The 25,132-nt window shown below is 42.1% G+C and overlaps 1 protein-coding gene across 5 annotated transcripts in view; it reads right to left on the reverse strand.

The window, feature by feature from the left end:
- The window catches only part of LOC125890241 (beta-1,3-galactosyl-O-glycosyl-glycoprotein beta-1,6-N-acetylglucosaminyltransferase 4-like), an 80,619-nt gene that overhangs the window by 27,081 nt on the left and 28,406 nt on the right, over window positions 1-25,132 (reverse strand). For 2 of the 5 annotated variants that reach the window (XM_049578785.1, XM_049578791.1), the window contains exon 5: window positions 22,732-22,903. In XM_049578785.1, coding sequence (XP_049434742.1) covers window positions 22,732-22,903 — 172 coding nt within the window. Of the gene's footprint in view, window positions 1-6,916; window positions 7,014-7,260; window positions 7,358-7,565; window positions 7,700-22,731; window positions 22,904-25,132 lie in introns of those variants that run through there. The other 3 variants (XM_049578784.1, XM_049578786.1, XM_049578788.1) reach the window with 3 other exon arrangements.

Genomic DNA, 25,132 nt, shown 5'->3' on the forward strand with positions numbered 1-25,132 from the left:
TGAACTAAGTTAACAAATAAACTTCATATCTAAACCACATTTTGGAAACAAAAATTAGTGTGAATGCACCCAAAATATCCACATTAATCACAACTGTCTAGAGTTTATCAACATGGAGTCCTCACAATCTCAGTAATGACATTTGAAATTTAATTTAATTTAATTTAATTTAATTTAATTTAATTGTCAATTTAATTATAATAAATAAGATGTCCAAAAGAAAGCTTACAAAAATAATTGTATATTTCTGAGTCCAAAAATCTCACATTAAAAATACGTAACTTTGTATATAATATGCTTGATTGATTTTAGGGTTCAATGTTGGGACCTGTCTCCAGGCACACTGTCAAAACATTGTAATTTTATGGTGTTTTTTGTTTTTGTTTTAATACTACTCAATTTCACATGGAAAGCATGCATGAGTAGTGATCTATAAATATGATGTATTATTAGTATTATCTTGCTGACTGGAATCCATCAATGCATTTCTTTCAACCTGGAGCATTTATTTGGGGTGACGTTATTTTAACTAGAAAACACGTTTTCTGCAGAAAAATCATGTGAGTCCTGAATACTACACTAAACTGCAAAGCATTGCTGAAAACAGGAATCTTAAGCGGAATTGCATTGCACTGCACTGCTTAAACCCTGGAAGTTGAACTGTAAAGCCATAATAACAATTTAATATTTCAAAAGGCTAAAAGAAGAAATGCTTTGTACTTTAAAATGCATAAAACACAGAAAAATACAAAAATAAATGTCCATAAAGAGTAAAACATTTTGACATGTGCTGGTATCTGTAGATGAAGGTACGCATAGGTAGTAATTGATCACAAAATGTACGGGGGAGGAATAAATACTTTGTGACCTGTTTAAAGCTTAAATAAGGCCTGCCAACAAAAAAAAAACTACAGAGGGAAGTAGAATTTTAAAGTGCAGTGGATTAATGATTTCAATGTTTTTTCCATTCACTGCAAGTACTTAAAATAAAAATAATTAAAGAAAACTTTGAATTTTGATTATATTATAATTTCGGGGCTTTTATTTAGGAAATTTTGCCTTGTCTGGGCCCCCTGTTAAACTATACTTAACGTCTGGATATATATTTATATTGACAATCCAGCCTTGTCCATGGACCCCAGGTAAACTACCCTTTCTTTCTTTTTTTCTTCAGTGAAACCTGGCTGATTTTTAAAGACATTTATTTTGAAGGAGATTTAAAATCCATCCAGAGTATGAAAATGTGTCATGTCAACCCCTCTAGCTTTGTATTTTCAGAATAAACTCCTTTTACCAGCTGGGGGCTTTTATTTTCAAAATCCGGCTTCCTTAATTTATGTTTTAACAAAAGGTTTTCAGTTATATCCATGGTAACCAGAGACCCCATACATTTTTTGCAGTATTTCTGAAGTATTAAATGAAGGACAATCGGCCCAGAAAGCTGTTTAACATCACACAAATATCCCACTGTGCATGTGTTTTGAGTGTGTTGAGTGATCAGCTCCCAGTCTGCCTTCGAGCTCTATATTCTCCTCACTTGCTACAGTTGACTGAGAAAAAAAATCAAGAATCAATGAATACAGACACTGTTGGTTTCTTCCCACGGAGCTAACATGGAAATATTTTGCTTCAGTTAATGTCTGTTGTCAGTCAGCCTGGTGAAAGCCTCTTTGCTGGCCGCTGTCCTCTAAACTCAGCAGTAGCTGCTGCTGACAGACGACTGCTTCTGTGGACAGAGACGCTAAATGCAGTCGGTGGACTGAAAACCACCATCTCCATGATGACAAAAGTAACACTACCAATCAATGACACCAATGATTCAGGTGTGACATAAAATTCTCGACATGACAGGACAGTGTTGAGTGACACTTTTTTTATGTCGAAAATACATAATTCTGTCGAGTCACACTCTTCAAAAGTGTCGAGCACCCTACCACTATAACAGGCTTTAGATTGGGTGACGTCATCAGTGTCACCCACTCTAAGGACACTATATACTAGGGCTGTAGTCAACCAAAGAAAATCTTGGTCGATTGAAATTCTTCTTACTCTTAAACCAATCGATTGGTTGATGGAGAAAAAATGTATGTTGAATTAACTAAATCGCCACAGTGCACTGAGTGCACTCTACCTTGTAGCATTACCTGTCCACCAAAGGCTTCTTTTTTCCTTGTCACAGGGCTCACACTTGCCCTGGGCATCTAAACTCTGTGTTCAAGCAAGTGGAATCCCTTGAGTGAAAAATAAATGTGATCTCCAGTGTTGTATTATCTGAAAAAAGACTGCACTGTAACGCCTTTCCACCTGACCTGCTTGTGCGTATGTCTCACCTCAAAGCATTGAACTGGGCTGATGGGAAAAATCTGACATGGTTTCTGTAGCTGACAGTATGCAGATGTAGAGTCCAAAAAAATGTATGGAAGTGAAATAAGAATAAAGATTTGAATCTAGATAGTGTGAACGCTGAATCAGCACTGGCACAAGAAGGAGTAGGATAACAATAGTTTGAAAGCATCTGAATCAGCATTCACACTAATAATAACGATTCAAAGAACAATAGTTTGGATGCTGAATCAGTATTCACACTAAGCATATGCAAGAATAAAGATATGGATAACGACAGTGTGAATGCTGATCGGCACTCACACTTATTGACGTTTGGATAAACAAACAATTCTATGTTTGAAAATGAGAACAGTGTAGTCTCATGCAAACTGACCCCTCTACTCAGGCTAGCAAATATGACATTACATTCAGGGCCGGATCTACTAAGATCCCAATTTGCGTGTACTAATTTGCCTGCGCAATCTAGAATTTTGCGTGTGGGGCTGAACTGTGGTTTGTGGGTGATCTACTAAGAGTGACTGCATAAATGACAACGGGTGCAAACATGTTGGAGACACCCTATTTAAATGAGGGTTTTGCGTGTTTTATGGTTTGCAGCATGGCAAGTTAGGAGAGAAAGCGCAAAGTGAAATTCGACCCTATGGAATTAGAGGTGTTGGTAAATGAGGCCAATAAACACTTAAATGAGCTACAGCAAAGAAATCTGACTGTCTAACAAAGGAACACTATATGGGAAGAAATCTGTGACCAACAGCCAGGCACCGGAGAGGGAGGAGAGGTGCACACGGCGGGCAAGTTCCACCTGCGTAAAGGAAACGCAAATAATACACTCAACTGTCACGTTTAAGTTTTCTTATATTGGCCGTGAATATTCATTTTGTGTAAAATAGGCTATACGATAAAGAATTGTTTAGTTTAGTTTTTTTGCCACGATAAATGTTAGAGCTATAGCCTAATATATTCTGTGACTGAAACAATGTGTCTTTAATATGATTTTGCGTGGCTTAAAATAATGAAACGTTAATGAGACTGAGTATTTCGTTTGATAATTCATTCATTCATTCATTCATCTTCTAACCGCTTCATCCTGTTGAGGGTCGTGGGGGGGCTGGAGCCTATCCCAGCTGACATCGGGTGAGAGGCAGGGTACACCCTGGACAGGTCGCCAGACTATCGCAGGGCTGACACATAGAGACAAACAACCATTCACGCTCACATTCACACCTATGGACAATTTAGAGTTACCAATTAACCTAGTCCCTAGAATCTAGAAAGTGACTTCAATCATCTTTTTTTTTCAGTAAATGTTGATTTGCTTAACTTTGCAATGCTCTGCAGTTTATTGGGGCACACTAACACTTGTATTCTAATCTACAGCATTATGTTTAACACTAGAACCGCCATGAAGGTCTGTTTGGGTTTTTATAATGCAAATAACTCTTTTTAGATAAAACCTACAAGCTTCTCTTCCTATGACTTTTCCTAAAAATGTGTCTTGTATGTTTTCTGAAGCCTTTAAGTTACAAAAATGAAACACACTACACTTCTGACCATTTATACCTCCGACCGCTGCTGAAAATTATACATTTTGATACATACAACAGGCTGCTATACATATTGCAAAACTCTGTAAAAGTACACCAAAGCATACATTTTCGTTTCCAAATATTTATTTGAAAACAAAACCATTCATACGGTCAATAAAAAAACATTTTGTTAATAATAAAAAACGAATGTAATTTCAACAGTGACCGCGCCAGCCGGCGGGACTGTGGCTGAACCACTTCCAATGTTCATTCATTCATTCAATCGCGTGTTCAATGTGTGTGTGTGTGTGTGTGTGTGTGTGTGTGTGTGTGTTAGTATGTCAGAGAGGAGGAGTTCTCCTCCAGCATGGCATTCTGCTCCAGCCTGTGTTGCTTGCTTCACATAAGGGTGAAAAATGCATTCTTTACATCTTCTTTCATCGTTTCGATGTCTCCTTCTTGCAACAATAACCACAGCAGTGTGTGCGTGTTGTGCCGTACAAGGATTTCTAACAAAGGCCTACACTTTATCCATAAACTTTTGGGCCTACATGTAACAATCAAAGCCTGAGACCACATGTTGGCGCCCAAAAGAACAAAGGAATCAGTCAACCCCCGTTCTCTGTGTGAATCAGCTGATTCAACCCCCAACACAGCACCCCAGCTGACCAGCAGAGGTCCCTTGAAATACACAGCTCCCATTGGGTGAAATCCGCCATGGCCAACCCCGCACCGATGACGTTACGCCGGGGTATATCATCACAAAGCGTACCTGAGGGAAACGCTTCTGGCTGTGATCCCATAGCTAATAGAAGTACCCACAACTGTTCCTAAAGCTTAGCAACTCGTCCCACGTGGCGAACGCGTTAGAAAGAGTTATTACTGTGCACAGTTAGACGCGTTTTAGGCCTACGGATTTCCCTCGCTGGTCGAGCTGATCTCTCCTCTCCCTCACTCTGTGCGCCGAGGAACACAGAGTAGCCCGGTACGAGACCACGGATTGACCCTCTCACCCGGATGCCCGCGGATGCGAAGTTTGGTAGATAACAAGGACTGCCTGTTTCAAGAAGAAGGACAAGGACCCCCTTCTTTTCCCCGAGTGATTCCCCGCTACGAGCCGGAATTAACTCACCTCGCCAGAGACTTGCCCCCTCGCCGAGGACCCGTTAGCCGCTGTGAGCCGCTAACCACTTCACCTCTGCCGTAACAAAGGACGCACGAGGAACGACCGACACATCACTCCACCTTCTGCAACAGTAAGAGGCTTTAGCTCTGGGCAGATATATATTAGTGTGTGTTTTCTTTTTAAGTTTTGTAAGGGCTTGTTGATACGGACCGCTGCGTCCGATTTTGGCTGCATTGATATTGTAAAAATATTGCCTGTGTTGCTGCTGTCTGTTATTCTCCTGCCCGTTTGCGTCTGCTTGTAATACGCAGTGATCCGACCTCATCGGACCGCTATTGTGTCGCCCCGCACGCGGGATTGATCAGTACTTCGGCTATGTTGGTTCAATGTCCAGATTCACGCCGCTCACCAGCTGAGCCGAGCGCGTCTCTGCGTAACACAGACGGGTTACTGCACCTCAATACCGCCTGCGTGACCACACTTCTGAGTGCTTCCCTTTCTCTCTTCCTCTCTTCCACTAACCTACACTTGGAGCCGAGCAATTCGAACTTCCCTCTCTACCGGCTCCCCTCCTTTTTCTGAGTCGCGTGCTTTCTTGGCGAGCCACCATTGCGTGACATAGCTTGCAGCGTCACAGCCGCCATCTTGCTGCGCTCACACGCCTCTCTCTCTCTCACACACCCACTCGCCCAGACATACATACACATACACACACACACACACACACATTCTCGCTCACTCACCCACTTCCTCCCACACCCCCACACACACACACACACACACACACACACCCTTCTTGATGCTTGCTGGTTGATTCGGTAATGTTTTATAGTTGATAGGATTTATAGAGCAATGTTGATGTTGGTTGTAAATTAATGTCATCAGTGTGAATAAACCCTGTTATACTGCAAAGAGAGGTTGCTTTGGTTTTTCATTGTATACTGTGATGAAGCTGGTTGACAAAGTCAGTGCCTGAGCTCCACTCCTTCCTGTTCATCTTATAGTTGCTGATATCTCCCTAGAATTAGCTTCCTAAGTGAACTCTCTTGAGACTGAATTTACGTCTGATCATTGGTCCGGTTTTCCCGGTGGTGCCCCGCTGTAAGCTAATTCGATTATTATGCTTATGTAATAATTAATTAATTATTAATTAATTAATCAAATATTTTTGATTATTATTATATATTTTATTTTTTTTAATCCATAATTAATATTAATAATTATGAATTATTGCCAATGATCATATTTAGCTCCTCCTCTTCCCAACAGTGCGCAATTACGCATACAAACCGTTTGCACCTCCCTTTGACACGTGTTAAATATAGACGCAGTTTCTGTGAGAAAAATTGCTTTCAGGTTTGATAAATCACTTTGCGTGTGCTAAATTAATATATTTACATTTTCTCCTCCCAGCACACGCACAATTATGTGTAAACGCCCCATATTGCATAGTCACTGCAGCAAACGTACTAACTGGATGCAGACGCGCTATTTTGCACCTTTGAAAGACGCAACCTTTAGTGCGCACTGTTAGTAAATCAGTTTGTACATTTTCTTGTGTGTGCAACGAGTTTGCACACGTTTTTATACACGCAAACCTTTAGTAGATCTGGCCCTCAGTGTTATAGTTGTAGACATTGTTGTGTTTGGCAATAGTCAAAATCTGCTTTTGAGAGATATATGACAGCTTCAAGAAGACAAACAAGTCATTGTAACCATGTCCTGTAAAGACATTATTTGTATTTCTAATAACTCACTGCTTGCACAAACTGTACACTGTACAGTAAGTAAGTAATTCACTTCCTTTTTTTTGTAATTTTACCATGTTCTCAAAATGAAAACACTGTGTAACACAGTATCATTCCTGCTGGCTTACAAAGCTTCAAAAGTGAAGCAAGGGAGAAGTTCCTGAACTCACCACTGTTTTTGGGCAAGATTATCTTTCTCCACATGCTGTTTGGTGAGCACCTCAGTCAGCATGTTGTGGATCTGTATTAAAGCGGCATGATGTCCGTCTGAAAAACAGTACAGCTACAGTAAATGATACAAATTCAGCATCTTTTTGGTTATCCTCTATTTGAAACCAAGTAGACAATGTTTTGCATGTTTATTACCAGCTGGATATGTTGTCATCCTAGTGGCTATTTATAGTGTATAATTCTTTTTGTGTACTTCAAACATTAACATGTAAATGGATATCACTGCTACTGTCAGTAGGCAGTGACTTGTCTTGACAGGCTGGACTGTTTGCAGCTGCTCTACCTGCATCCTCTGGACCTGTCAGAGGCCAGGTCAGTATTTCTGTTTGTTTCCTTCTCACCTCCTCCAAAGCCACTGTTATAGCCTCTGACTGACTCAACTATAAAGAAAGATAATTAGTGAGAAATTCACATCAAAGCTGCAAAACCAGTGAAGCTTTCGATAAAGTGATGCTGCATGTCTCCTAAAGAGAGGGATGACATCAAACTATTGGACTTGTACCTTATATGGTTAAAAAGACTTTTTTGTCAGCTGACACAAATGCACACTTTAGTATAAAGGTATTTGAAGTGTTCTTGAGCTCTCACATTATCCGTGGTGGTGTCTTTCTTCCTCTGCTGAATGTCACTACGCTCTTTGGCTCTGTCTCTGTCACCTGATTCTCTGGATTGTACATTTGCTGTGTCACTGCAGCTGGTCTGGCAGGAGAGTTGCAGGTTACCTGAAAAAATCCAGCACTCAGACCTTAGCTGAAGACACCACTCTAAGAAATCCAAAGTCTTATGGATTTCTTAACTTGAAATAAGCAACAGATCCATTGATAATTTAAACATTTTGGCACAAATTTAAGTAATACGTGCCAACTGCTTGCCAAAAGTCCTGTTCTGAGGTTAGCTTAACCTACTTAAAATACATACTTCAAACTGTTTCAACTTGAAAATGTCTTTAGTGAAGATGCACCCAAGATGCAGCCCAACAAGCCCAGGGCCATCAAGGCAAGAGCCAGAGGCCTTGGTCCCACCTGCCCGCTGACCTGCCTCAAAAACACCAGCATCAGAGGCAATGACGGGATATGGGGAACGCAAGTTTTGATTAAGATGAGCAACAGAAACACATCAGCACACCACTTCTCGTGTGGTGGAAGAGATAATGTCATCTCAGGCAAAGATAACAGTCCTGACGGCAGGGCTGTCAAACCTGCTGGAGAAGGAAGCGTTCAACTATGTCCCTGCAGGAGAGGAGAATGATGGGTTCTATTTCTGCTACTATATCACACCAAAGAAAACAGGCGGGTGTGGCCAATTGTGGACCTGCCTTTGATTAACAGTCAATCAATCAATCAATCAATCAATCAATCAATCAATCAATCAGTTTTATTTATAAAGCCCAAAATCAAAAATCATAATTTGCCTCAGAGGGCTTTACAGCATACAACATCCCTCTCTCCTTAGGACCCCCCAAAAAACCCTTTAATGGGGAAAAAAATGGTAGAAACCTCAGGAAGAGCAACTGAGGAGGGATCCCTCTTCCAGGATGGACAAACGTGCAATAGATGTCGTACAGAACAGATCAACATGATAAATTAACAGTAATCCGTATGACACAATGAGACAGAAAGAGAGACAGAGACAGAGAGACATGCAGGACAGACGGTAATGACAGTAGCTTACAGCAACATAAATTAAAGTAATAATATAATTCTAATTAGGGCTATTGTGGAACAATATGTTGAAAGTATATATTAATATCTGATAGTATACATACGTGACAATAATCATATGTGTATAATAACAGTAGAAGTATGACTAATGATAACACAGCAGGAGGCATCAGGCAAGACCACAGCAGCAGCACAACCACCCACGTCACACTATCCAGGCACCACTGCGACATAAGTTAACCTGCGAGACAGTGGAGCACAAAGGCTCCGGAGAAGAAGCTGAGTTAGTGACATGTAGTACAGCCGAGTTAGCGAGATGCAGTAACAGTACATGAGTGTTAGCAAAGGAGAGCGAAAGAGAGGGAGAGAGAGACTAGGCCTCAGTCAGCCTAACCAGGGGCTGGTACAAGACAAGCCTGAGCCAGCCCTAACTATAAGAGCTATCAAAAAGGAAAGTCTTAAGTCTAGTTTTAAATGTGGAGGCAACAGGAGGATGATTCCACAGGAGAGGAGCCAGGAGAGGAGCCTGATAGCTGAAGGCTCTGGCTCCTGATCTACTTTTGGTGACTTTCGGGACCACGAGTAACCCTGCTTTCTCAGAGCACAGTGTTCTAGTGGAATAATAGGGCACTATGAGCTCTCTAAGATATGACGGAGCCTGACCATTTAAAGCTTTGTAAGTTAGGAGTAGGATTTAAAATTCAATTCTGGATTTTACAGGGAGCCAGTGCAGAGAAGTCAAAACAGGAGAAATATGATGTTGTTTCTTAGTTCCTGTTAGTACACATGCCGCTGCATTCTGAATTAGCTGGAGAGTTTTTAAAGACTTATTAGAGCTATTTGATAATAGGGAATTAGAGTAATCCAGCCTAGAGGTTGCCTGAGATGGGTGTGACGGCGCAGCAGGGGCAGTTGTCGACAGGTCCAGCTTGGCACAGTGACAGTTTCGTGCCAAAAGACTTCGCCGAAGGTGCGCTAAAAGCTCGCCAGCTGAAACCAGGTCTACTGTCAGCGCAGGCGGAGCGCAGCCGGTGTAGCGGAAGTTTGGCTGACTGGCGGACAGTGCGCACACGTCACCAAAAGCTCACAGGCAGGTTTCCAGAATGTCAGGCACATTAACAATGCAATAAATACCCACAAAAACCACTATTCAATGCAACTATCTGCAATCAGCACATAAATGTATCTCTATTTCGACCGTCCCGTCACACCTGATGTCAGATCAAAGGGGATTGGCACCATTTGACACATTTGGCATGCGTAATGGAAACCCAACCACGGCTTGGGTTTCCATTACGCGTGCCAAATGTGTCAAACTATTGAGTTCACATCCCTCTCAGCCAACCACAAACAGCCACAGCATCAGATAGGGAGTATATATTCAGCATCTGTCATCTTAGAAAAGTCAAAAGAAAAGAAACAGAGTGAGACTGCGAGAGAGAAAGAGAGAGCGCGCGTGCATGAGAGAAACGCAACATTGATTTACAATTGTGGTGACCTCCTCCCAGGCTACCCTTGCATCATCAGCCCACGGAGGTCTGCTCGCAGTTCCGTATATTCGGACACTGCGAGCTTGGGCCTCCTGGACCAAAACATCAGTTTTCTCCTGGGAGAAGTTTGACCGTCTGACGCTGCTGCTCTCTTCTGCCATGGTGTAAGTAAACTCTCATTACGCCTTCGTGCGGCGCATTTAAGGGCGAGGAGAGGGCTCATTTGATTGGTGTGATGTGAATCAGCTGTGTGAAACCCACTTCACGCCTTCTCTCCTCCCTCTTTCCGACTTGTGCAGGTAAGAGGCATGGAGGTGGGAAAGAGGAGTAGCTGCGCCAGCACGCACAGTGTGCCAAACTTGCCTTCGTCTCGCCCGGTCTGCGAAACTAGAGGCGATTGTTTTGTTTTTCACATCCCTTGGATTTAGTGCTTTTTAAAGAGAGTTAAATGACAGAAACCTGTCATGCATTCTCTAGCACCACAGTGGGATATACCAATCATCCTGCACACTCTGGGGATCCCCCTTTTGAGCCGATGGCCAAAATCTCTCTCAAGCTCCTATCCCTTAAGCTCCTATCCCTTAAAATAGTGCTTCTCCTAGCCCTGACATCGGCTAAGGGAATGAGTAACCTATACGCACAGTTGGTTTGCCAACACTGCAACTTTACAGCCAAATCTCTCATTTATACCTAAAATCTTAAACTTCTTTTGGTCAAGATTTGTTTCTCTCAAGGGGTTCGTCACTCTGCCTCATCGGAATGAGGCAGAAGAGGACTCCGGCCAGAGCGCACTTTGTCTCAGTATGTTTTACACACAACAAACAAGAGACAGACACAACAGCTGTCATTATAGAGGACACTCGCAGGGCATGGCTTTGTCAAAACAGCATTAATCTCACTAGCTGTGTGTCACAAAAGCTTGTAGTGCAGCAGGAGTGGAGCCTCGCCAGTTCTTCCTGGCACATTCCATTTCATCCCTCCTCAGGTATGGCTGTGCTGGACATCTCGGGCTTCTCTGTGCCCTTTCATACATATTTCTATCAGTTGTCTCCAACCGGCTGTGCACCTTCCTCTCAAAGAACAGGTTTATCGACACATCAGTCCAGAAAGGTGGAATCGCAGGAATGCCGGGTTGCTTGGAACAAACAGGTGTGGTAACGCAGCTCATCAGAGAGAACAAGGGCAATCTGTGAGTGCTGTGGCTCAATCCGGCAAATGCATATGGCTCAATACCACACAAGCTTGTGCAGCTCACTCTGACTAAACATCACGTCCCCAGCAGGGTCAGAGACCTCATCGCTGACTATTACAGCAACTTCAGGATGAGAACCTCTTCAGGAGCAGTGACATCAGGCTGGCACAAGATCGAGATCGGAATCATCACGGGCTATACCATCTCTGTAATTCTGTTCTCCCTGGCCATGAATATGCTCACAAAGTCTGCTGAACTAGAGTGCAGAGGGCCCAAGACGAAGTCAGCTCAACGTCAGCCACCGATCAGAGCATTTATGGATGACCTTATGGTCACCACAGAATCAGTCCCAGGCTGTCGGTGGATTCTAAAGGGACTCGAAAAGCTAATGGAGTGGGCACGGATGCATTTTAAACCAGCCAAGTCAAGATCAATGGTGCTGAGAAGAGGAAAGGTGGATGACAAGTCCCAGTTCAGCGTCAGAGATGCAACAATCCCGACCATCACTGAGAAGCCTGTCAAGAGCTTAGGCAAGGTGTTTGACAGCACCCTGAGGGACTCAGCATCCATCCAGTCAACCTGCACTGAGCTGGACAAATGGCTGAAGTCAGTGGACTGGTCTGGATTGCCAGGGAAGTTCAAAGCTTGGCTATCCCAGCATGGCATTCTTCCCAGGATCCTGTGCCCACTCCTCGTCTATGAAGTGCCAATCTCGACTGTGGGAACCTTAGAGGAAGATCAGCAGCCACCTCAGAAGATGGCTGGGGCTTCCAAAAAGTCTAAGCAGCATCGCACTCTATGGGCACCGCAACAAACTGCAACTGCCGCTTAAGTCCTTGGAAGAGGAGTTCAAGGTAACGAGAGCTAGGGAAGTGTCGCTATACAGAGACTCAAGCGATCTAAAGATGGCAATGGCTGGGACTGAAGTGAGGACTGGTCGTAAGTGGAAGGCGGAGGAGGCCGTTCGACCAGTAGAGGCAAGATTACACCATAAAAGGCTGGTGGGGGTGGTAACAAGAGGCAGGGCTGGACTGGGTTCCTTTTCAACTCCCCACATTGACACCACCAAAGGGAAGGAAAAGCGCTGCCTAGTCCAGGAGGAGGTGAGAGCAGTGGTCGAGGAGGAGAGAACCTGCAGGACAGTAGGAATGAGGCAACAGGGTGCCTGGACACGATGGAGAACGCGATCGAGAGGAAAGTGACATGGGCGGAGCTGTGGAAGGCAGAGCCACATCGGATCAAGTTTCTCATCCAGGCTGTTTACGATGTGCTTCTCAGCCCATCAAACCTTCACATATGGGGCAAAGCGGGGTCTCCAACATGTCCACTGTGTTCCAAGCATGGAACCCTAGAGCACATTCTGAGTTGCTGCTCAAAGGCACTGGGAGAGGGAAGGTACAGGTGGAGGCATGACCAGGTGCTGAAGGCCATCGCTGAAGCCATTGCTACAGGAGTCAAGTGGGCCAAGCGCTCCCGCCCCTCCAAGCAAGCCATCACCTTCATCAGAGCTGGAGAGCAGCCAAGACCAGCTGCAAGAACATCTGGAACATCCAGCAGGTATCCTGGCCACTGCGAGGGACTGGCAGCTGTTGGTGGACTTGGAGCAGCAACTCAAGTTCCCCAACCTCATTGTGACCACTACCTTAAGACCGGATGTCGTTCTCTGGTCTGAGTCCACCAAACAAGTGGTTCTGTTGGAGCTTACATTCCCTTGGGAAGACCGCCTGGAAGAGGCCTGTGAGTTGAAGCTCACCAAGTACAAGGGACTGGTCAGCGAGTGTTGACAAGCCGGATGGAGAGCAAGGTGTCTCCCAATAGAGGCAGGATGCAGGAGCTTTGCAGCCCGATCCCTGTCCAGAGTCTTCAGTCTGTTGGGCATTGATGGAGTGAGGAGAAGAGCCATCTGCAATACCACCGAAGCGGCAGAGAAAGCCTCAAGATGGCTATGGCTCAAGAGAGGAGATTCATGGGGGCAGTGTAGCTAGATTTGCCAACTGGACACAAGCTGGGGTCTGATCAGCCACAGCTGGGTCGCCTGGATGAGGGTGTATGATGTTGAAAGACCCGAAACACCAAATGATTCTAGGAACATCACTGAAGATGTTTCCAGTAGCATCAGTAGATGTATTTGCACAGTATTAGTGCAATGTATCTAAGTCCTCCCTTGCTCATTCAGTTTTAAGTGTGCTTAACAGCAGATGATGCATTGCCAGATCTGGTGCGTTGCCAGCCACGTATCAAACAATGCGCCCTCTAATCCTATCATCTTGGATTAGTTGGCTGCATGGGGGACAATTATGGGATCCCACTTTTCTGCAGTGGTATTGATGTGTGGAGAGAGGGTAAGTTTTCTTTTCTTTCCACACAGTGTTGACATGGTGTTAACTATGGCAGAGGCCACTGGCTCACTGCTTTATTACATGTTATATTTACGAAATGTGCCAACTTCCAGCCCCCCCACCTTTCTGGAATGTGATGAATAGAAGATAAATAGAAGAGCCGAGGAGTCATTTTCAGAGTGGGGGTGTTGGAGCCATTTTTAGTTACTCATTTAAATACATGAGAAATGTCACCATCTGGTGTTGACTAGTTGCATGCAGGTGTGCAACAAACAGTGAATGCTGAGAGAGCACACAGTCTTTTACTGCTCTGCTCTTCTCTGCTCTGCTCTGCTCCGTTTTGTTTTGTTTTGTTTTGATACTCAACACTTACTGACACAATATTGAACGCTATTTTTTGGATATCAATTGATCGAGTGATATTAGTGTATGTTTGTTTATTTGTACTTTTTAGTTCATTCGATTTATTTGATGCATGTTAGAGCTCAGAGCCAACACATGCACACGCTCACATAATCCACACATCACCAACCGGACAGACTACAATCAACTTCAACAAACCAATTAAGTGCAATAACAAACAAAACTCGAAGCACGTAAAGGAACTCTCGACGGCATAAAGGCTTTAGCTAAGCACCAAGTGCAGAGCTAAAAGTATTGTCTTCTCAGGACACCGAATCTAAACCTGTGTCAACATCCAGAGTATTTAAAGTCAATGTCAGACGTCCCTCCAAATAAGACTGAGTTTGTTGATGATGAAGGGGAATATGTTATTGATGATGATGATGATGATGAAGATGGTGATGATGATGAAGATTTAGAGGAATACGATGATGATGATGATGATGATGATGATGAAGAGGAAGAGAATGCAGCCTCCCTGACACACCATCCCTTGCAGTCTGCTAGCAACGCTGTCCCTAGTGGCCATCCACGTACAGTGCAGAAAAGGAATGAGAGGCAGGTTAACCAGCCAGTATCAAGGAGAAGAATGCCATCAGGACTACAGCAGAGTGAAGGCATATTGGACATTATGAGGAAACAAAATGAAATCACAGAAATGCTAATAAAGGAACAAAGACATGCTCTCTTACCATCCTGAGAGATTCCTGTATTTAAAGGGGACCCTTTACAGTTCATCACTTTCATTATTGCTTTCGAACAGTGCATCGAAGAAAAAATAAACAATGACCGTGACCGACTATTCTTTCTAGAGCAATTTACAGATGGTAAACCAAAGGCTATAGTACGAAGCTGCCTGCACATGAGCCCAGAAAGAGGCTACAAAGAAGCACGAAGACTGCTAAAGAAGCACTTCGGAAACGACATCTTGATAGCTTCTGCATATCAGCAAAAGGCTCTACACTGGGCTCCAATCAGATCGGAAGATGGCAAAGCCCTACATGATTATGCTCTGTTCTTAGAGAATGCTACAACACTATAGAGGACATTGAGATCCTGGAGGATATGAACAACCCTTCCCACCTCAGAGCTGTAGTTTCGAAATTACCATTCAAGCTTAAAGAGAGATGGAGGTCTGTAACATATGACTATCATGAACATCACAACAAAAGAGTCAAGTTTAAACAACTTGTTGATTTCATCGAAAAACAAGCCAAGATCGCTGTTGATCCACTCTTTGGAGATATCCAGGATCAAAGACTAACTAAAGATAAGCAGTTCCCAGCTAGAAGCACAAATTATAAGTCATTTTCAGGCCCCTCTCACAAGAGTAGTTTTGTCACTGTAGCAGGAACACCTGAAAGAGTTGAATGTCCAGACTACAGTACTTACCTATGCCCCTCAGCCAAGATGTGTCTCTTCTGTAAGGGAGAACACAACACATAAACATGCAAAGAGCTCAGTATGAAGAAGTACACCGAAAAGGTAGACTTTTTCAAGAAAAATGGAATATGTTTTGGTTGTGTAACTAAAGGTCATATGAGTAAAAACTGCAAAAAGAGAATGACATGCAAAACATGCCAAAAGAAGCATCCAACCATCTTACATATCGAAAGGACTGAGGAAAAGGAGAATGAAAACACAAGGCAAGAGAAAACATCAATTAGCAGTGCCCTTGTGTCTATGGAAAGATCTGTCCATACTGGGGCTGGAGACGGACAGAAGCTGGCAATCGTTTCTGTGCAGATCAAGTTAGAAAATTCGAACCACAGACTGAAAACATATGCCTTTCTCGACCCAGGTAGTACTGGAAGTTTCTGCACAGAAACCTTGAGAAAAATGTTGCGTGTTAAAGCTACACCTTGTAGAATCCTGCTGCGAACATTGGGACAGGAAAAGGTGATTGACATTAATATGGTTAGTGGACTTGAAGTGTCAAGAATCGAAAGAGATGACTTCATTAAATTACCACATGTGTACACCCAAGAAAAGATCCCGGTAACGAGGGAACAGATTCCTAATCAGGATGATATAAAAGAATGGAGCTACCTAAAAGAGGTTAAGCTGCCATATATCGATGCAGATATTGGACTCCTGATTGGAAATGATATACCCCAGCTAATGGAACCGTGGAATGTCATCAACAGCCAAGGTACAGGACCCTATGCTGTTGACACAAGAATTGGATGGGTGGTTAACAGTCTCTTACAAGAGAATGCTGAGGACACAAAAGGTCCTAACCACGTTTTCAGTAATCGAATATCAATTGTCAACCTCAGTGATCTCCTTGTACAGCAGTATAATGACGACTTCCCAGAAACAAAGTACGAAGAGAAGACAGAAATGTCTATAGAGAACAAGATGTTCCTGGAAATTATGTCCAACTCTGCAAAACTAAAAAACCAACATTACCAGATAAAATTTCCATTCAAAGAAAATGATATAACAATGCCAAACAACCGTCAGCTAGCAGAGCAGCGTGCACTATCATTAAAACGGAAGTTCCAAAGAGACCCTGAATTCCACCAAGAATACAGTAACTTCATCAAGAATGTAATCGTACAAGGTCATGCAGAAATTGTGCCACATGACCACCTACAACAAGAGGAAGGCAAAGTGTGGTATCTACCGCACCATGGTGTGAGACATCCAAAGAAACTCAAGCTTCGCGCTGTCTTCGGCTGTTCAGCCAGTTTTCAGGGAACATCACTAAATGACAAGCTCCTGCAAGGCCCAAATCTGACTAACACTCTTTTGGGAGTATTGCTTGACTTTCGACAGGAGCCGATAGCATTTATGGCAGACATTGAGGTGATGTTTCATCAGGTGAAAGTCACACCGCAGGACAGCAACTTCTTTCGGTTTCTGTGGTGGCCAAATGGCGACTATAGCAAGAACATCGTGGAACATCGAATGACAGTTCACTTGTTTGGAGCAACTTCTTCTCCAAGTTGTGCAAGCTACGCCTTGAAATGGACTGCTGAAGACAACAAACAGAAGTTCATAGCAGAAGCCATCGAAACTGTGAAAAACAATTTTTACATAGATGATTGCCTCAAGTCTGTGTCATCCGAGATGGAAGGTATTTCTCTGTGTCAAGAACTTCAAACCTTGTGTGCCCAAGGTGGGTTTCGTTTAACCAAATGGATAAGCAACAGCCGAGCTGTGCTGAGTTCAATCCCTGAGGAAGAGAGAGCGAAAGAAATCAAAGAACTCGACCTAGATCAAGAGCACTTACCAGTAGAAAGAGCTTTGGGAGTGCAATGGAACGTGGAGGAGGATACATTAAGGTTCCAAGTGAACATCAAAAACCAAACAGCCACACGAAGAGGAATTCTCTCCACTGTAAGTTCAGTTTACGACCCACTGGGATTTTTGGTGCCAGTTGTCTTCACTGCAAAACACATCCTGCAAAAACTGTGTCATTTGAAATACAGATGGGATGATCGAATTCCAGAGGACTTTCATCAGGCTTGGCAGAAGTGGCTGACTGGACTACAACAGATGGAAAACTTTAGCAGATGTCTAAAGCCACAGGATTTTGGCAAAATCACATCAGCAAGCCTTCATCATTTTTGCGACGCAAGTGAATCAGGATATGGTACCGTGTCATGCTTGAGGAAAACCAATCAAGACAATGAAGTTCATGTTGCCCTTGCCATGGCAAAAACAAGAGTTGCACCATTGAAACAAGTAACTATCCCAAGAATGGAACTTGCAGCAGCAGTTCTTGCAGTGCGTATCAACAAAATGCTAATAACAGAACTTCAGCTTCCACTGACAAAATCTGTGTTTTGGATGGATAGCACATCTGTCTTGAAGTACATCAGAAACGAAACCAAAAGATTCAAGACATTTGTAGCTAACAGAGTAAGCATAATCCGTGAAATGTCTGATGTTGGACAGTGGCTGTATGTGAATACAAAGACAAACCCTGCAGACCATGTATCCCGAGGTCTCACTGCCGCAGAATTTCTCAGCTGTCAATCTTGGAAGAATGGTCCAGAGTTCTTACAAGAACAAGAAGACTTGTGGCCCAAATGTGGTGCAGACCTTGGTCCGATAGCAAGAGATGATCCTGAAATCAAAGGAGATGTCACAGCCAATTTCATTCAAACAGAAGAGGAAAATCCCATCAACCGTTTGATAAACCACTATTCAACCCTAGACAAGCTTAAGAGAGCCGTGGCATGGTATTTGAAGCTCAAAATACTTCTGCTACAACTAAACAAGAAAAGAGAGCACCTGCACCGTGAGATAGAGACTCAAGAAACAGACCCACAGAAACAAAGAATTCTAATTGAGGCTAACATGACTGTACTCAAGAAAAAGCCAGGAGTACAACAGCTCACTCTGGAAGACTTGACCAAAGCTGAAACGGCAATCATACAGTTCTGCCAGAGAGAAAGTTTCAGAAAAGAGATTGCTTGTCTACAAGGAGGAAGCTCTCATGTACAAAGAGACAGCTCAATCTACAGGTTGGACCTGTGGGCGGAAGATTGAGCAAATCTGCACTGCCAGAAGAGGCAACGCACCCCACTATACTCCCAAAGAACCATCACGTGTCCAAACTTGTTCTTCATAGTATACACCAACAAGTGGGACACAGTGGTAGAACTCATATGCTTTCAAGATTGAGAGAGAAATACTGTATTCCATGAGCCAACTCAATGGCAAGAAAAATAATCTCAGAGTGTGTAATATGTAGACGCCTCAACGCATCAGTTGCTGAACAAAAAATGGCAGACCTGCGAAAAGACAGGCTAACACCTGATCAGCCACCATTTACTCAAACTGGTGTAGATTATTTTGGACCTATCGAGATCAAAAGAGGACGTAACACTGTCAAGAGATATGGAGTCATTTTTACCTGTCTCAGTTGCAGAGCAGTCCATCTCAAAGTGGCCCACTCTCTTGACACCGACTCTTGTATCAATGCTTTCAGACGTTTCATCACAAAAAGAGGCCAAGTAAAGGAAATTCACTCTGACAACGGTACAAATTTCGTTTCAACTGAAAGAGAACTCAGAGAATCTCTAAGAACATGGAATCTTGAGAAAATTGACAAATTTCTTCAACAGAAAGAAATCCAATAGACCTTTAACTCCCCTGCCGCTGCGCACCAAGGAGGAGTATGGGAAAGACTGGTCCGCTTGACTAAAAGAACACTGCTATCAATAGTTAAACAACAGACGCTAGATGACGAAAGTTTACAGATTCAAGAGGACTTGTGAGAAGTGTGAAGCTGAAGACAAAAACCAGCATCCTGGAGAGGCCCATCAACAAACTCTGTTTGTTGGTGCCGCATTCAGAATGATCGATAAAGGAACAGGTTCGAACATCCTGCCTGCAACAAGTACATCTCACATTTAGATTGCACTACACAAGAATGTTTGGCTCCATATATTTTTTTGAGTTACTGTTATTACCGTAAGTCCATAACAATAGGGGCCGGTATGTTGGAGCCATTTTTAGTTACTCATTTAAATACATGAGAAATGTCACCATCTGGTGTTGACCAGTGGTATTAACGAAAGGCCTTTATAATCAGGTCACTAGTTGCATGCAGGTGTGCAACAAACAGTGAATGCTGAGAGAGCACACAGTCTTTTACTGCTCTGCTCTTCTCTGCTCTGCTCCATTTTGTTTTGATACTCAACACTTACTGACACAATATTGAACGCTATTTTTTGGATATCAATTGATCGAGTGATATTAGCGTATGTTTGTTTATTTGTACTTTTTAGTTCATTCGATTTATTTGATGCATGTTAGAGCTCAGAGCCAACACATGCACACGCTCGCACAATCCACACATAACCAACCGGACAGACTACAATCAACTTCAACAAACCAAGTGAGTGCAATAACAAACAAAACTCGAAGCACATAAAGGAACTCTCGACGGCATAAAGGCTTTAGCTAAGCACCAAGTTAAAGAATGCTATTGACCTCATAGGGGGCTTGCCTGTCACAACATCAGAGGGCTGCTGTGATTGTGAGGCCTGGGCCTATTTCTGAATGCCGGCTCAGGCTCCTCATCTTTTGATGACTCCTCCTCCTCGCCAGGTGAAAAGGACAGATCATCGGTCTCTCTCTCATCCAGTTCTTTTTCTCTCATTTCACCGTTGTGTCTCCCCCCATCTGTGTCTCCCTCAATCACCTCTCCCCAATCCGATTCTCCTTCACTTATGTCCTGAAGCTTCGCCAGAGCTTGTTCGACATTCATCCATTTTCTGTCAAAACTAGCTTGCATTTTGCAGAGAGATGTTAGAGTTTTATTGTGACAAAGTTACAAGCATTAGAAAATGGCAGGGGGGTAAAAATGACTCCTTGGCGGTTCTGTTAATAAATAGTAATAGACATTTTATCACAAATTCCTCTTACATCAGATCTTGTGAAATATCGCTTTCATGAATCTGTTCAGACAGACAGTGACAGATCAATGAGGTGAAGCTGTGCTGCGTGCTAATGTGTGCAGAGCGTTGTACAGTCCAAACATCAAAATAATAATTAAAAAAGAATAGATCTATATAATCATTTCCAATATTCACAAGCTGTTTTTATCTACCCAAAGATTCTGCTTCAGTCCGTATTTGTTAGCATGTTGTCTTTGAAAAACAACATTTTTGCTGAGGTTAAAAAAAAATCCTGTCTTTTGCACAGTCTGTAAATAGAGTGGGGTGGTCTAACAGCAATCTAACAGGACTATAAATTACATTTATATAGCCATAATAATGGTAGTATATGTATCAGTTCCTCCAGAAAATTGCGATCTTGCGATCGCAATAATTAATGCAAATTCACCGAAAGTCCGCAACATTTGGGTCCAGCGATTTTTCATTTGAAACGTCATCAGACGTGTACTCAAATGCGCTAATGGCTTTGCATGGAGAAACGCTCTGTATGGACATAAGAATTTGCACTGTTTAAATGCATACAATATGTGTTGAATTTATTAAAATGTTATGTTTACAGAAGATGTAGTTTACATGTTTTAAAGTCACATTGTCTGATTTGAGAGCTACAATATTCACTCAGGATTTTTGCAACATTATTGGAGTCCATGTTTTGAAACTAATTAAATAAAACTAAAGAAGAGAACTATAAAAAACATTTGCAGCTATTTTTGTAATATTCTGTATGATTATTATAGCAAGTGATTTCATGACTTATATTTTTGGAGTTTTTAGAATTTTTTATAACCTTCTGTCATTAGTTGCAATTTATGTCATTTGCCACAATTTCCCACAAAAAATTTCATAAAAATGCTGCAATTTTTATCGCAATTTTCTCCAAAATTGGCCACAAATTAAAGGTTTTTTTGCCGCAAGATCCTGGAGGGACTGATATATATATAGGCCTAGTGATAATCATTAAAAATGCTCTGTGTGGGAAGCTCTGTCCCACTATTATAGTAATAAGAGGCACAGTAAACCACTTCAGCTTCCACATTTACTGCTCCTCCTGGTGGATTGACAGACAATTGCAACTGGTTTCTACAAATTAAACTTAGGGGTGTTACCAGTTAGCCCGTATTCTCTATGTCATCGCAGGGGATCTCATTAGAGCTACGAGCCCGGCCAGGTGACAACAGGGACCTGTCACGGATCGGTCAGGGCTCCACCACGGACCAAACGGAAATTTGAAGTGGCTGCATCTGTATTTTGAGTTTTTATTTTGGCTAACATGGAGGAGGGGGCTTTACCAGGTACCAGGTAATCCAGATGTTTTGGCTTCACTTTGGGATAAACCCAATTGTGACCGCTCTAAGGGGCTACACCTATACTCAGAGAAATTGGAGTTATGCTATGCAACTAATGTTTCTGGCTATGAAATTGCAAAATTTCAGAGTAGCAGGAAAACTTTAGAAGTTTGGTGTGGCAGCTGGATTTCTATCAAATCTCTGCAATTTATGCATCAAAACGAAGCTGAAAACCTGAAGTTTTTTGTTGTAGTGTGTGTGTTTTTCTTTCATTAAAAAACCAACAGTTGAAATATAAATAAACACAAATGCAGCATCATTGGAGTTTAAGATTACTCCCTTTAACTGATGGACATATTTTCTCTGTATATATTTAGTGTTGGTTCTATTCACAATGCAAAGCAGAATTTTTTGATTTATAAAACTTTTTTTTAGCCACTGATTGATCAGTATCCCCCAGTTAAAGGAGTGGTGATAGGGTTTTATGGCTTTATAAATCTTAGTTTGGTTAAAAATAAAACTGAAGATAAATGGATGTGTGGATGTATGTATGGGTGGATGGACAGACAGACAGACAGATGGAGAAAGTACAGTATGAGGAAGTAAAAATATGTGGAAACATATTTCATAGTAAATTACATGTCAGTATTCTAAAAAATGCTGCTATGAACCTTTGTCGGTAGCTCAGTTGGCTATTTGTATTTGTTGTTTGCAACCACTGTCAGCAAAAACAGTTGCTGCTGTGCTCAAAAAAGTCAATTATAAATGGGCCACCTCTCAAGACTACAGGAGATGAGTGTTTGATACTCAAAAACATAGTCTTTCAGTGTAGTATAGCCTACAGTGACCTGCCATTTACTATGTATCATATTTTCTGTGAGTCATCTCAAAATAAAAGGCTCAGATCAGATTTTCTTGACAGACTGATTTCTGAGGTCCAGTATGGAATGTGTAACATAGCTTACCTGGCTGTCTGTATTGGGCAGATGCTTTACAAGGCTGCTCATGTGTAGCAGAAGACATGGAGAGAGACAGCAGCGCTTTGATATCCTCCTCCTCTGCTATGTCTAGTGCGCTGAGGCCACCATGATTCCTGTCACTGGGGTTTGACCCATGTTGGAGAAGAAGCTTCACTACCTATAAAACACACATGCATTTCACATCTTGACAAAAAGTAGAACCTCCAATCACTTATGGATTTTGATATTGTACAGAAATAACTCTAGCTAGGTAGCACTTTTATTACAGCACTTAATGAAGTGTTCCGGCTCAAAACCATAGCTGATGTCACATCCAGTCATGTTCAAAGTCAAAAAAGCCCTTCTGCCCATTCGAACTGGTGCTAAAAATGCTGCTGTGCCTGATTTATGCCACACACTGCAGTCGTGATTAAAATCCTTTAGTATGTTGCTCACTGGATATTTATAAAATTTTAATGTAATGAATCAGGCATGATGAGCTGTCATGAAGAAAGCATCACGAACAGATTGTAACTTTCATGCATGGTTGCAGAAGTTACAGTTTGAAAACTGACCGAGGAGAGCAAATAATATCAATGTTGGTGCTGGGCCATGTAGCAAGTGGCCTCTACATGTCCTGCTTGCTGTAGACAAAAAAACATAATTTTGTTATAACACAATAACAGCTCTGAGAATACATTATGCATGCAATAATTCATCAAAATGCATCAATATGTGATACCTAACTTCTGTATGCAAAAACCTAAATTTAAAACCACAGGCATGTATTATTAACAATATATTATGCCTCTAACATCATACAATAGTTTTGAACACAGGTAATGTAGACTGATATACAGAATGTTGAATTTTGATATGTTTTATTAATCAAGATATATGTCTGATATTTTGTAGTATGGCTTTGGTGTCACTGTTTTTTCTCCTATGTAGTTTTTTGTATGTATTTTATTGATTGTCATGTATTTCATTGTTTTACCACCCTGAGTGGTTTCAGTGGTTAACCACACCTGCCACCATCAAGCTTGTCAGCATATTGGTATTCATAATGTATAAATATAGCTTTGTTTACAGCTTTTTTAACATTTTGACCTGACGAAGATCCAAGTAGGATCAAAATGTTGTCTTCATTAAACTTGTGTGGCATGGATTAAGTCCGGAGATGTTACTTTGTTTTTCCTCAACAAAAGATATATTTTAGGCCTACACAGTTGACTAAAAATCCAGCCCTACAACATAGTGAGTATGTTGGAACAGTGTGTTTGTCTGGACAGAGGTGCTTATGTTAGTCTGTCTACCATGGCACATCTTACCTGTGTATCCCAACAAGACTAGGTAAAAACCTAGTATATGACTAAATCATGTTTGAAACACTAGAGAGCTTTTAACTTCAAGTGAGGACAGACTTTCTTCATGACTTTCACTTACAGCACCAGCCCTGTTGTTGTGGTCCAGCCCAAAAGGTCATGTAAATACATGTTAAAATGAAGAACAGTATACCTGGGACACAGTCACTCAACAAATGGGACCTGCTTTCTCTCGAGCTGGAAGAAGAGTTCCTTCTTGCTCAGTTGAACACAACCCTCTGCTCGGCAGCTCTAGTCAGACATGCAAGTCCCAGTGTGATTGGTGAAGGCTGCGCAGTCATCAGCCACTATTGGAGCAAAGTTCTGCCAATAATGATGGCTTCTAACATGTCCTATCAGTGCTGATTACCAAAGGGAGAGTTCTATCATTGTGGTGGCACCTCTTCTGACATTTTAATATGTTGGTGGTACCAATTCTGACAGTGTAACACATTATTGTCAGTAATTTTTAAATAAGGGCCTATGTTATACGCAGATTTCCCACAATTTTTTTATGGAAAAATTATAAAACTCTTTCATGACTTTTCAAGGAATAATATTATTATAGGCAGTCTGTGGACATGGAGCAGTTCTGTTGGCCCAGTAGTTAAATTGTTTGGGGGAAAAAACAAACAAACTACGCTTTACTTTCAGAGCAGTTGAAACAAAACCAGTTCGCACATTAATGCACCAAGTGACAATTTAACTGCTGTGTGAAAAATATGGTACGGATCAACCAGAACTGTCAGCTTCCACAGCTCTGTCAGCTTGTTAGCTTTATTTATTTAGAGAGAGCAACGGCCAATAGGAAAACAACAACTCTCACAACATCACTCACACCAACCAATGGTGTATTAGGGTTCAATTTTTTTCACGTTGCAGTAAATAGTCATTTGTCTTTATAAACCCTAGGGCAGGGCTTTTTAATTACAAATTTGACTGGACCGGATTTTTAAACCAGAAAATGTTGATGGGCCACATTTTCAGCAGCGAGCAATCTATCCACCTTTTTTAGCGTGTACACACACACACACACACACACA

The sequence above is a fragment of the Epinephelus fuscoguttatus genome, linkage group LG6 (genome assembly GCF_011397635.1).
Source record: "Epinephelus fuscoguttatus linkage group LG6, E.fuscoguttatus.final_Chr_v1".
Lineage (NCBI taxonomy): Eukaryota > Metazoa > Chordata > Actinopteri > Perciformes > Serranidae > Epinephelus > Epinephelus fuscoguttatus.